Consider the following 11,172-nt stretch of genomic DNA (forward strand, 5'->3'; position numbering starts at 1 on the left):
ACCTTTCTCAAGAGCTTCTGAGTCCGGCTCGTGACGGACTGGTTCGTGTGGCCCGTTTTTTTATGGTTCAAAATACTTGAATCCGACTCGAAAAAATATGGGTTGGTTCACGAACCAGCCTGCGAGCCGGGCTCATTTTACATCCATGCAGGTGTCTACTTATATTAACTTTTAATAAAAACATTAAGAGCCATTGAAATGAGGAATTCATTCCAAATTGTTCATAAAAAGTATTTATACAAACTCAAATCTAAACCGAATACTAAACCAAATGTTAAACCGATACTCTCTAATAACTTACTCTACAATGTGTGTTGTTCTGTACCTTTTGTGTTCTATATATATATGACCCAAACTTGGATACATAATTAATTACTTTATCTCAATGACATAACCAAATGGATATTACCAAATTAAAAGTAAGGATGTCAAAATGGACTCCTCTCGTGTGACGACCCATATTTTTTGAGTTAGGCTAAAAAAATTTGTGTTCGAAAAAAAAACCAGGGTGAACGAGCCAACATAACACGAGACGAGTTCATGGTGAGCCAGTTCATCGAGTCCATAAATTGGCCGACGAGGCAGAATTTTTTTTAAATTTTTTTAAATAATTTTTATATTAAATTGTGTTTCTAATATGTATTTGATTTGTTTTGTTTAAATTTTTAAATTTTTTATTGTATTATAATATTTATAAAAGTTTTTTAATATTTAAATTTTATTTTTTAATTATAGATTTGGCTCGCGAGTCGATTCGTTTGGCTCGTGAGTTATGGTGAATCGGATTGAACAAATAATTTTTGGATTGCCAAAAAACGGTTTAGATTGGGTTGGATTAAAAAAATCTAACATCGAAATAGATTAGAGCGGGTCATGCCGAACTATCCCGTTTTACACCCTGATTAAAAGTTAGAGCGGACTATGTCTTAATTATAGCATTCTTGTACTATATATACTCTATAATTCATTTACTATGTAACTTCCTCATATTCCATCTTCTCTTATTTTCATGAATAAAATGCATGTCTTGCGTGAGTGGCCATCCACTAAAGCTCAAATGTGTGTATGCATGCATGCATGCATGTATGTATGTATGAGGAAAACTCTTGCTGAGATAGAGGGTTTGGATTTTGGGAAGGAAATCCTGGTGATTGTGTGTGGGCCCAAATATAATGGAACCCTAATTTTGGAGAGATTCCCTCATTTACTTAAAAAAGGGTTGATTAATAGATAAGCATTCACGCAGATAATGTACCTAAATATTGTTATGTTTCCATTAATGACAACTCTTTGGAATCTCAAATCAAAGATTTTCTTCTAATCATATCAAAGATTTTATATATATATATATATAATCATGATTAATTACCTAATTTGGAATTAGTCACGGATGGTGATGTATTTTACATTAACATTTACCACTAAAAGCATGAGATGCTTCTTAATATTCTCCAAACCGGTTTTCTGAGAAATTGCGTTTTGCGTTTCAGTAAACCGGTTTTAGTTTGGAAAGGTAATGACTCTTTTGGTATTCAAATGTAGGAATTGGAAAGACAATTACCACAAATGTGCAAATTACCAAAAAAAAACAATAATTATTATAAATTATAAAACAAATGAGTTGAGATTTTTTGCCTAAACGTGATCAGTACAATAAATTAGACTCTTCAACACCTTCCTCCTCACTCGTGGTTTTACCCTCTTTGCTTTTTTGCCTCTTCTTCTTCTGATGATGATGATGATGATTTGATTCTCATCGAAATCTGTAAACATTGGGTTGATTTCGTGGAAAAAGAGAGAGCTTCTTCTTCTTCTTCAATGAGATGAGAGTGAGAGTTTGGCTTCTTCACCAAGTTAGGGCTGACACTGAGGTACCTAGCTGGCTCGATCTGATCCGTCTCGAGCTTTGATTCTACTTGTCTTTCAGCTGCTGAATCATTATGATGGATGGAGAACGAGAATTATACGAGACCCTCGAATTCTCGGCCATTTCAAGGAGAGAAGAATCGGAAGAAGAAGGAGATTCTGATGATGGTGCAGGAGCTAAAACCATCGGTGAAGAACCCGGAGAAGATGGTGACGACGATCATGGAGCTACTAAAATGGTGGAAGAAGCGGAAGGTCAGAGGCATATATGCTGCGAATGTGGTAAAGCGTTCAAGTCTGGGAAGGCTTTGGGAGGGCACAAGCGAATCCATGGCTATGAGACGAGGAAATCCAGGGAGAAACCGCCCAGAATGATCATACCTCATGGCGCGATGAATCTAAATCCAGATCTCGTCGATGGATTCGTCGGGGATGAAGTGGAAGTGGCTTGCTGTGTTTGCGGGAAGAAGTTCACTTCCATGAAGGCCTTGTACGGACACATGAGGTTTCATCCCGACAGGGGATGGCGAGGTGTTCAGCCACCTCGTCCAGGTTCCTCATCTTCAACCCTCTCCGTGGATCATGATCGCGAGTTCAGTGATGAGGTCACTGACCTGAAGGAATCACTCAAGGGATGGTCAATAACAGGGAAGAGAGGCAGGAATAGCTCCTTGAAGATCGAAGCAAACCCAGAAGACAATAACTTGCAAGAAGCTGTCAATGATCTACTGATGCTAGCTAATGCAGAAACCCATCTCCAAGATCCTGGAAAACTGGACAAGAAGATCCGGAAGAAGAAGAAGAAGAAGAGAAGGTTGTCTGATATGGGGAAAGCCTCGAATCAAGGCGAGCTTGATGCTGATATCAACAGTAACAATCCGCCATTAATGGCTGGTGTTTACAAGAAGAAGCACATATGTGTGACCTGCAACAAATCCTTCCCTTCATATCAAGCTCTTGGAGGTCACAGGGCGAGCCACAACAAGGTCAAGAGGGTCGGAGCCGATGCCTTACTTGCATCAGAAGCAACTGGATTAGCCAGTGCTCAGGGATCGAACACATCGGTCTCTAGCAGCGGAGATCACCAATGCAACATCTGCCGGAAGAGATTTCCGACGGGACAGGCTCTTGGAGGACATAAGAGATGCCATTGGATGGGACCAGCTGAGACAGCAGCCTCATGTTCGAGCCAAGCTACAGAGCTGACGACACAGGAGATGAAACTGCAGAGAACGGTCTTGAACATTGACTTGAACGAGCCGCCACCAGATGAAGAAGAAGAAACAGTATAGAGATGTTCCAAGTGAGGTGATGTCAAAAGGATTGGTATGATGGGCAAAAAAAAAATGTTGACTTTCTTCATGATTCATTTTTAACTTATAGTCTGAAACCAAAGGGTACATGTTGAATTAAGGTTAGAAAAAACACAGAGAGAGAGAGAGAGAGAGAGATTTGATTTTGGAGTTTGGAGAGAAACCCAGTTTGGTTCTTGATGTTCTTGTTTGGGTTTTTGTCTTGGTTCTTTTGCGTTTATGCTTTAGTTAACGTAAAAGCATAGGAGGATGGTTTTTCTGTTGTGGAAAAAATCCAAAAAGGAGAGTCTCTATCTTCTCTATCGCTTCCCCTTTTTCTTTTCTCCTTGAAAATTAAGATTTGTGTAATTTCTTCTCAACCCATAGCCTGTTTGATAAGTTATAGTCAAAGCCAATTTGCAATTTTTCCAGAAATAATCCTTGTTAAAGTCTCCCCATTACTCAGAGAGAGAGAGAGAGAGAGAGAGAGAGAGAGAGAGGATTCTCATCCAATCATCAAGATTGAAGTTTTGATCAGTTCTATAGGGAATAGTCTTATGAACAAACCTGTGTTTTTTTTTCTTTAATTATTTGCTCGGAGAAATTGATAGAAAGGGTCCCTTTAAAAAAAATGTCTTAACCTTATCTGTTCCAAAGGATCAAACTTCAAAAGTTTTACAAGTCCAAGATATCACCACTTTGAGACACCTAACACAAAACCACAAGATAGCATTCTTAATTACTTTGGTCTAAAACCCAAGACGTGTAGGCATTGTTCTTTGCCGCGTTTGAGCATTTCAAAGAATATTTCAAAGGGGCTAATAAAATGTCTCTGTCAAAGTCTCAACCTTTCTGCTGCCTATCATAGGACCAGTTCTAGGTTAGGGTTCCATCAGAAATCAGAAAAAAAAACATGTCTTACCACTGATTGTATAGGTGATGTGATGTTATCAACGGTTGTTGAGATATCTAAGACAGAAACATGATATTTTGCAGCATATACACATGATGTCAACCCATTGCAACACACCCAAAAAAAAACAAGAAGTGGTTTCTTGATTCTATTACCAGAGGAGAAAAAACCAATTTGGGGCCAAAAAAAATGTTGTGAGAAGAAGCAAGAACAGCAAAACCCAGGATGGATCTTTTCATGTGGGTACAACAATTTCTGATTCTGGCAACATTTGGAAGATGAACAGACAAGCCACTACTAGCAGCAACACTAACTGTAATATCAAGCATGTAGTAGTCCTGCATGCTTTCCTCTTGATATTCTGCATCTCTCCAGCTTCTTCTACTATATCTTCGCAATGCTTTTTCAGCTCGACTGCTCGGTATTTTAAGGTTGTGGCTTTGGTCCCTGCTTCTCCGAGCTTGCTCGGCACCTCACGAGCTTCTTCACCGGCCAATGCCTTTCGTTCTTCCAACAGATTCATCTGATCGTCTGACACCGTCTTTAAGTTTTCTATTGATCTTGACAGTATCATGCATTCGATCTCAGCCTCGACTTTTTGCTGGAATGCATCTTCAACCCTGAGTTCCCTACCTCTGTATCTCTCCTGCTTTGACTCTGAAGTGCTTGAACCTTCATCCCCGGAAGATCTGTTAAGATTAATGGCGGATTCCAGTTCACGAATCTGTGATTCTTTCGCCTCAAGCATAGACCTTGTTTCCTCCAGTTTGACCTCCAAGTATTCTGTTCTTTTCGCCAAGATTGATATATGGGAGTCTGAAGAATTGGAATCCCTTTGCACTACCATGCTGCTACCAAACCGGTGAGACGAACTTGCTTCACTTGTTCGTTCTCCTGTTGCATCTATAGAGCCAATGTTATCTGCACCATGATGTAGTGTCGTAGCTTCCTTCCTGATCTCCCGGAATTTCTGAATCTCTGTAATGGAAGGCATGGATAGGCACACAAAATTTGATAAGCGATCACTTCTATGAAACAGCCTTAGACGGTCAAACTTATCAGGAATAGCAAAATCAGAAACCATTAAATCAAATGAATACCATAAAGGTGAAATGCTTACCTTTCTCAAGAGCTTCTTGCAAGGTCAGGAAACTGTTGATGGACTCTGCTAATGGGTCCAGCTCTCCAGAGGAACAACCGTTCTTGTTGATAGACTCTGCAGCTGAGTATCCTCGTGAAAGATCTTCATGTTCTTCTCCCACATTATCTTTCCTGCATGAGGTTTCTGCCTTTTTATGGGCTTCTTCACTATTTTCTCCATTGTAGTCCATCACTTTTTCCGCTCTTCTTTCTGATACTCCAACTGCAGAAAGCACCCTGCACAAAAACAAAGTTGGAGCAGTTTGAGACAGACTCCATGCTGGAATCAGAGTTTTCCTTCTCAATTTTGGCCCTTTCTTCTCTAAGCTTCCTAATGTTAACCCAACTTTTTCTTTGGTGAACTCTTTGAACCGACTTAATCGTAGTCTTTCCACCCTAATACTTTGCCCTTTGCTTATCCCACGAACGACCCATTGGCAAACCATACCTAGCCTCAGGAGCACTAATAACAATTGAGAGCTCGCTAGTGCGATCCCCACTGTTTTCCAAATCCTTGCCAGCTGAAAAAGCAAACCCAGCTGCAAACCTAGAGTTAAGACTAGAGCCAGGTGTTTCAGAGCAATCGGCTGCACCTATAATTTTCAGCAGATTTACAGAACCAACAACCAACAGAAGACTGACTGTTTTGTTCGGCTTCTGGTGACTGAAAATGCATTTGTTTAGCGTGCGAATTGCCCAAACCCGACAACCCCTCTTCAGAATTTTACTATTCTCCAAATCTGGGGACGAATCCTTCACAGGATCTCTCCTTATCGGTCTCCATTTCCTCAAACCATAACCCTTCTTCGTAGAAGGAGACGCTCCTCCCGGTGAATTAACCGGTTTACCAAGCGTGTTATCATCCATATCAGCTTCTGCTGTAGGAGCAGATACGGGTTTCTCCTTCTCATCTAAGCATGGGTCATTATTCAGATTCCTTCCTTCAGCAGCAGCATTGCCACATTATTGGATCACGCAATTAGCATCAACAGACTCAAGAACATATACTTCACTCCCACATCCACTACTACACAAAATCCTACCCTCCACTAATTTTCTCCCTCCAAAGTCAAAATGGATCGATATCGAGAACAATAACCGCCAGTCCAGCAGTAAACAAAGTTCAAATCGATAAACCCCAGAAAAAGCAAAGAAGCTATCAGTTCTCTCAAATTCAATCATACGCGACAGAATTCATCACAATTCACAACTTTACGACCAGGGTCCTTTTTACATTTAATAGAAACCCTAGAAAAACAAATGATCGCAAAATCGAATTGAGCATATAAATCAATCCACATGAATCGAACATACGGGAATTGAATCGAAATTGAAACCAACGTACCTAAACGGGGTCGTCACAACATAAACCAGTGTGATTCCTTATACAAAGGTTGAAAGGAATCGAAGATGTTGGAAGCCCTAATCCGATGATAGATTCGTAGATTTATTATACCGTTGAAACTTCTGCAGAAGAAGTCTGAAGATGGTTAATTCGATCAATTCCTCTCTCCAATTTTATATCATTTTTTATAATTCCTAGGGAAAATTTGAACGTGGGGGGCGTCTAAGACGATTACGTGGCGCAACCGCTAGGGCCCGCAGCAAGAGTCGGACAATTATTGGCCGTCCGATTGGACATGATCTTATCCGGTCGGATCTTGAGTTCCACGTCGTTAGATGTACCGTTAGAATTTATTTGGTGACTGAATTACCAAATTGCCATCATATATTCATATGTGCTCCATGCTACGCCATCTACTTCTTTCACACATGCACTGGTTGCCGTTTGTTTGCATCGAAGACAACGATGAGTTTTTCATAAAATTGGATAAACGCTTCGTCTTTTTCTTTTTAGGGTAGTACTGCTCACGTCTGTTTCATCTCCTTCTCTCCATCGGGTGGCAGCCCCCCACAATTCGACAGCATATAATCTAAAGTTGGAAGATATAAAAAACCAAATTTAATTAACATAAATACTACATTATTATATTATTTGAATCCAATATTGAAATTAATCGTGTATACATTTATCAAAATTAAATTAATTGAACGTGAAATGTACTTGGATAGAATAAAAATAATGGATAAATTTTGAATGGCAGTGGAACTTTGTTTTAAAACACAACAATTTTTCATCTGAATGGAAAGTGAATCAAATAGATATAATTTTTATTAAATAAAAATAGAAAGATAACGAAATAAATAAGCTCCTACACAATTTTTTTGAATGCTTTTCTATATTTTTTTTTACCCACGCCCCCCGAGATCTTTATGGTAATTACAAATTTATTTAGTGTTACTCTTTTACTGTGACAGTCACAAGAGGTCTTTGGACCAATTCCCACTGCGTATCTGATTCAAATCCGTGACTCTACATACATATATACATACATACATACATAATTACATGCAACACGTAATAATATGGAATTAGTTCGTCAATTTTTAGATTTATTTTCAGCAAAATTATTTTAATTTATTGGAAAAATCGCAAAAACACTATATATTTATACTTATTCACGGAAAAAACTTACTCTTTAAATATTAACAAAAAAACTTATACTTTTTTTAGTTCTAAAAAAACTTTATATTTATAACTTATCCGCCGAAAAAACCCTTGTACTTTTTTTATTAACTTATCCGCCATAAATATAGAGTTTGTTTAGACAAAAAACCTTGTACTTTTTTTATTACTAAAAAAACTCTGTATTTATATTTATTTACCGAAAAAATTTAGTACTTTTGAAATATTAATAAAAAAACCCTGTACTTTTTTTTATGACCAAACAAACTCTATATTTATAACTTGTCCGTAAAAAAAAATCTTATACTCTTAAAATATTAGAAAAAAAAAACCATATATTTTTTTTATTAAAAAAAACTCCTATACTTATAACTTATTCATCGAAAAAACTTTGTACTTTATAAATTCTAACAAATAAAATCCTAATCGTAAATTCTCAAAAAATATGGTAAAAAATTTGTCTGAACCGATACATATCCGAACCGAATGGAACTGATTAAAATTTCGGAAAAATATTTCGGTTGGGTTCGATTCGATGAAAAAAATTAACAGAAAAAAGTAACCCAACCGAAAAAAATTTATTAGAATTTAATCGGTTCGATTCGGGGAAATGTTAGATGGTGAAATGTTAAACAGTAAAAAATTCGTCCGAAATTTTTTCAAACAATACAGTTCCATTCGGTAAAAAAAAATTAACGAAAAAAGTAACCCAACCGAAAAATTTATCCGAAATTTTAATCGGTTCAATTCGGTTCGGGTATATATCGGTTCGAATAAATTTTTTACCGTATTTTGTGGGCGTTTGTGCTTAGAGTTTTATTTATTAGAATTTATAAAGTACATGATTTTTTTGGCGAATACATTGTAAGTATAGGGTTTTTTTGGTAATAGAAAAAATATAGATTTTTTGTCTAATATTCCAATATTACAAGATTTTTTTTTGTGAATAAGTTATAAGTATATGATTTTTTTGTAATAAAAAAATACATGGTGTTTTTATCTAATATTTTAAGAGTACAACGTTTTTTCGGCGGATAAGTTATAAGTATAGGTTTGTTTGACACTAAAAAATGTATAAGGTTTTTTTTGCTAATATTTCAAGAGTACAAAATTTTTTGGGTGAATAAATATAAGTATAGAGTTTTTTGAGTAATAAAAAAAATATATGATTTTTTGGTGCGCGGAAGAGTAAAGGATTTTTTTGGACGATTTGCCCTCATTTATACGTATATTTCGGTATTTTTCGTCTATTCAGTTGCATTATGAACAGTCGGAAGAACAAAGACAAAAATGCATGTATGTGTGTTTTTTAAAAACTTTGGACCTTTTTCCGATACATCAGAAAAGTACAAACACCAAAAACAAAAGGAGCAGAGAGAATGGCTCGCTTTCTTCAGGGTCCCTCTTTCAAGCTCAAACTAAACCAGTTTCCCAAACCCATGTTGGATTCAGCCCTAATGGGATGAACCCATCTTTTTAAATCCACGAAACAGTTGTGTTTAGATCTTAAAAATCGAATCTTTCATTAAAAATCCCCAGAACCTGACACAGAGAGAGAGAGATTTCGAGATGATAAAAATGAATTAAAGTAAAGAGGGTTGATTAGTGGCGATGATTATAAAAAAAATGCATTGGTACATGAACATGTAGACCTCAACCCTCTCCAGCTGCTCCCTAAGCATTTCTTTAATTACTAACGCACTATTTTAATCCCCAAAGCTCTGCATACCCAACTCACACCCCAGATTCCATCCCCGCCTCATTTGCAGAGAGAGAGAGAGAGAGAGAGAGAGAGAGATGGGTTGTGAGAGAAATGCAGGGGAAGTGACACGTCGTTGCTTCTGTCTCTGAATATAGCTGAAGGAAAAAAAGAAGAAAAATGAATCCAAAGGGTAAGTTCTGAACTCCATCTTCTTAGATTTGACCAAAAGTTTTTGCCTTTTTTTCTTCTTGTTCATGTTCATTGGTTCTGACCGGAATTCGAAACCGGAATCTTCAATTTTGTGAATGAACAAACACGGCTCGGAACAAAAGACCAAACTCAATGGTGGGTTTTGTTCTTCCTTGTTCGGCATTGTCATGATGCTCGTCCATTTTGGAAGGATAGGGATGGAGTTTTCTCTCTGACTCCGCGCCTTCCATGTTTGCAGATCCAAAGCTTTTGAGCCATTCTGGTCAAATCTGAAACGAGAAGAGGAGGAGAAAAAACTAGGATTTTCGTTGTGGGTTTACTGAATCAACAACAGTGTAAGAGGACCCCACAAGGTGGAAGGACTTCAGAATACATCACATGCTGATTCTCAGATTTTACTCCCTTCCCTTCGAACATCACTAGCTGTTGCATTCAGATTCTGACCATTACCACACTCCCACCCACTTGATCATAATCTGTCGGAGAAGACAACAATAATTCGGACCAAGTTAGAGAGAGAGAGAGAGAGAGGGAGATGGGTTTTACCTTTGGTGGCTGAGCTGAGAGCTTCATGGAAGAGACACTGGTGACGAAATGGGGAGAGAAGAAGCAGCAAATTTAGCAGGGCTTACCATAAGAACATCACCAGCAGCAAGCTCATCAAGCGATAAGACAGGTAAAGATCTTCGGACAAATGGCACTTGTAACAATGCTTCAGATTCATCTCCAAGCATAAAGACCTCTCCTTTCAACTCGCCTTCTCTCGTGTCCCCACCATCTTCTGCCTTCGTTTCCGCTTTGCAATCTCCTTATATATCTCCTAGAGCCACAACAACCACTGTCGGCTACAAAGGCTCGGAGTGTGAAGACATACCGAGCAGCTCTTACACCCCTCTTTCCGACCAGTATGAGTTTTCCGATGACCCAGTTGACCGGAAAATCAAGTTTTCGGCTTGTGCTTCGGATCCTGTTCCTCCAAGGATTTCGTTCTCGTTCCCAGTTCCGAGGGTCTCCTTCGCTAAGGTCTCGGTCTCTTCTCCTGCTACCAATGCCAAGCTCAGGAGCTGCGATGTCTTCATTGGGTTCCATGGTCAAAATCCTAACCTGGTGAGGTTCTGCAAGTGGGTTAAGTCAGAGCTTGAGCTTCAGGGGATCGCATGTTTCGTAGCTGACAGAGCCAAATATTCGGACACACAGAGCCATGAGATCGCGGACAGGGTTATCTGCTCAGTCACGTACGGGATTGTGGTCGTGTCTTGTTCAAGCCTGCTCAACTACCTCAGCTTGGAGGAAGTTAGATTCTTTGCCCAAAAGAAGAACTTGATCCCGATTTTCTACGGAACTGGACCTGCAGAGATAATGGCTCTTCTGAACTGCAATTCCATCGACAAAGAGTGCAAAGAAGCCATTGATGGACTGATCAAGTGCCATGAATTCAAACTCGAAGCTAATGAGAGCAACTGGAGAAGCTGTGTGACCAAGACTACAGCCATTCTCCAGGCCAAGCTCAGGAGGAAGAGCG

At 38.5% G+C, this 11,172-nt stretch overlaps 2 protein-coding genes, 1 long non-coding RNA gene and 1 pseudogene across 4 annotated transcripts in view; 2 read left to right on the top strand and 2 right to left on the bottom strand.

Moving 5' to 3' along the window:
• The first annotated feature begins 1,740 nt into the window (after positions 1 to 1,740).
• On the top strand, positions 1,741 to 3,449 carry LOC104817725 (zinc finger protein ZAT9-like). Its single transcript, XM_010546998.2, has one exon. The coding sequence runs from the start codon at positions 1,941 to 1,943 to the stop codon at positions 3,156 to 3,158; it is 1,218 nt and encodes a 405-aa protein (XP_010545300.1). The 5' UTR covers positions 1,741 to 1,940; the 3' UTR covers positions 3,159 to 3,449.
• A 742-nt stretch (positions 3,450 to 4,191) lies between these two features.
• Positions 4,192 to 6,078, bottom strand: LOC104818111 (annotated as a pseudogene).
• A 3,442-nt stretch (positions 6,079 to 9,520) lies between these two features.
• Positions 9,521 to 10,373, bottom strand: LOC104817727. The gene is made up of 2 exons (XR_772556.1): positions 10,283 to 10,373; positions 9,521 to 10,126 (listed from the first exon to the last, which is right to left on the bottom strand). It is a non-coding gene; the product is annotated as an uncharacterized LOC104817727 (long non-coding RNA).
• Positions 10,120 to 11,172, top strand: part of LOC104817726 — a 3,534-nt gene continuing 2,481 nt past the window's right edge. The window contains exon 1 of one of the 2 annotated variants that reach the window (XM_010547001.1): positions 10,120 to 11,172. In XM_010547001.1, the coding sequence (XP_010545303.1) occupies positions 10,245 to 11,172 (928 nt within the window). In that variant the 5' untranslated portion in view covers positions 10,120 to 10,244. The other variant, XM_010547000.1, reaches the window with a different exon arrangement.

The sequence above is a fragment of the Tarenaya hassleriana genome, unplaced genomic scaffold (genome assembly GCF_000463585.1).
Source record: "Tarenaya hassleriana unplaced genomic scaffold, ASM46358v1 Cleome28, whole genome shotgun sequence".
NCBI classification, from domain to species: domain Eukaryota; kingdom Viridiplantae; phylum Streptophyta; class Magnoliopsida; order Brassicales; family Cleomaceae; genus Tarenaya; species Tarenaya hassleriana.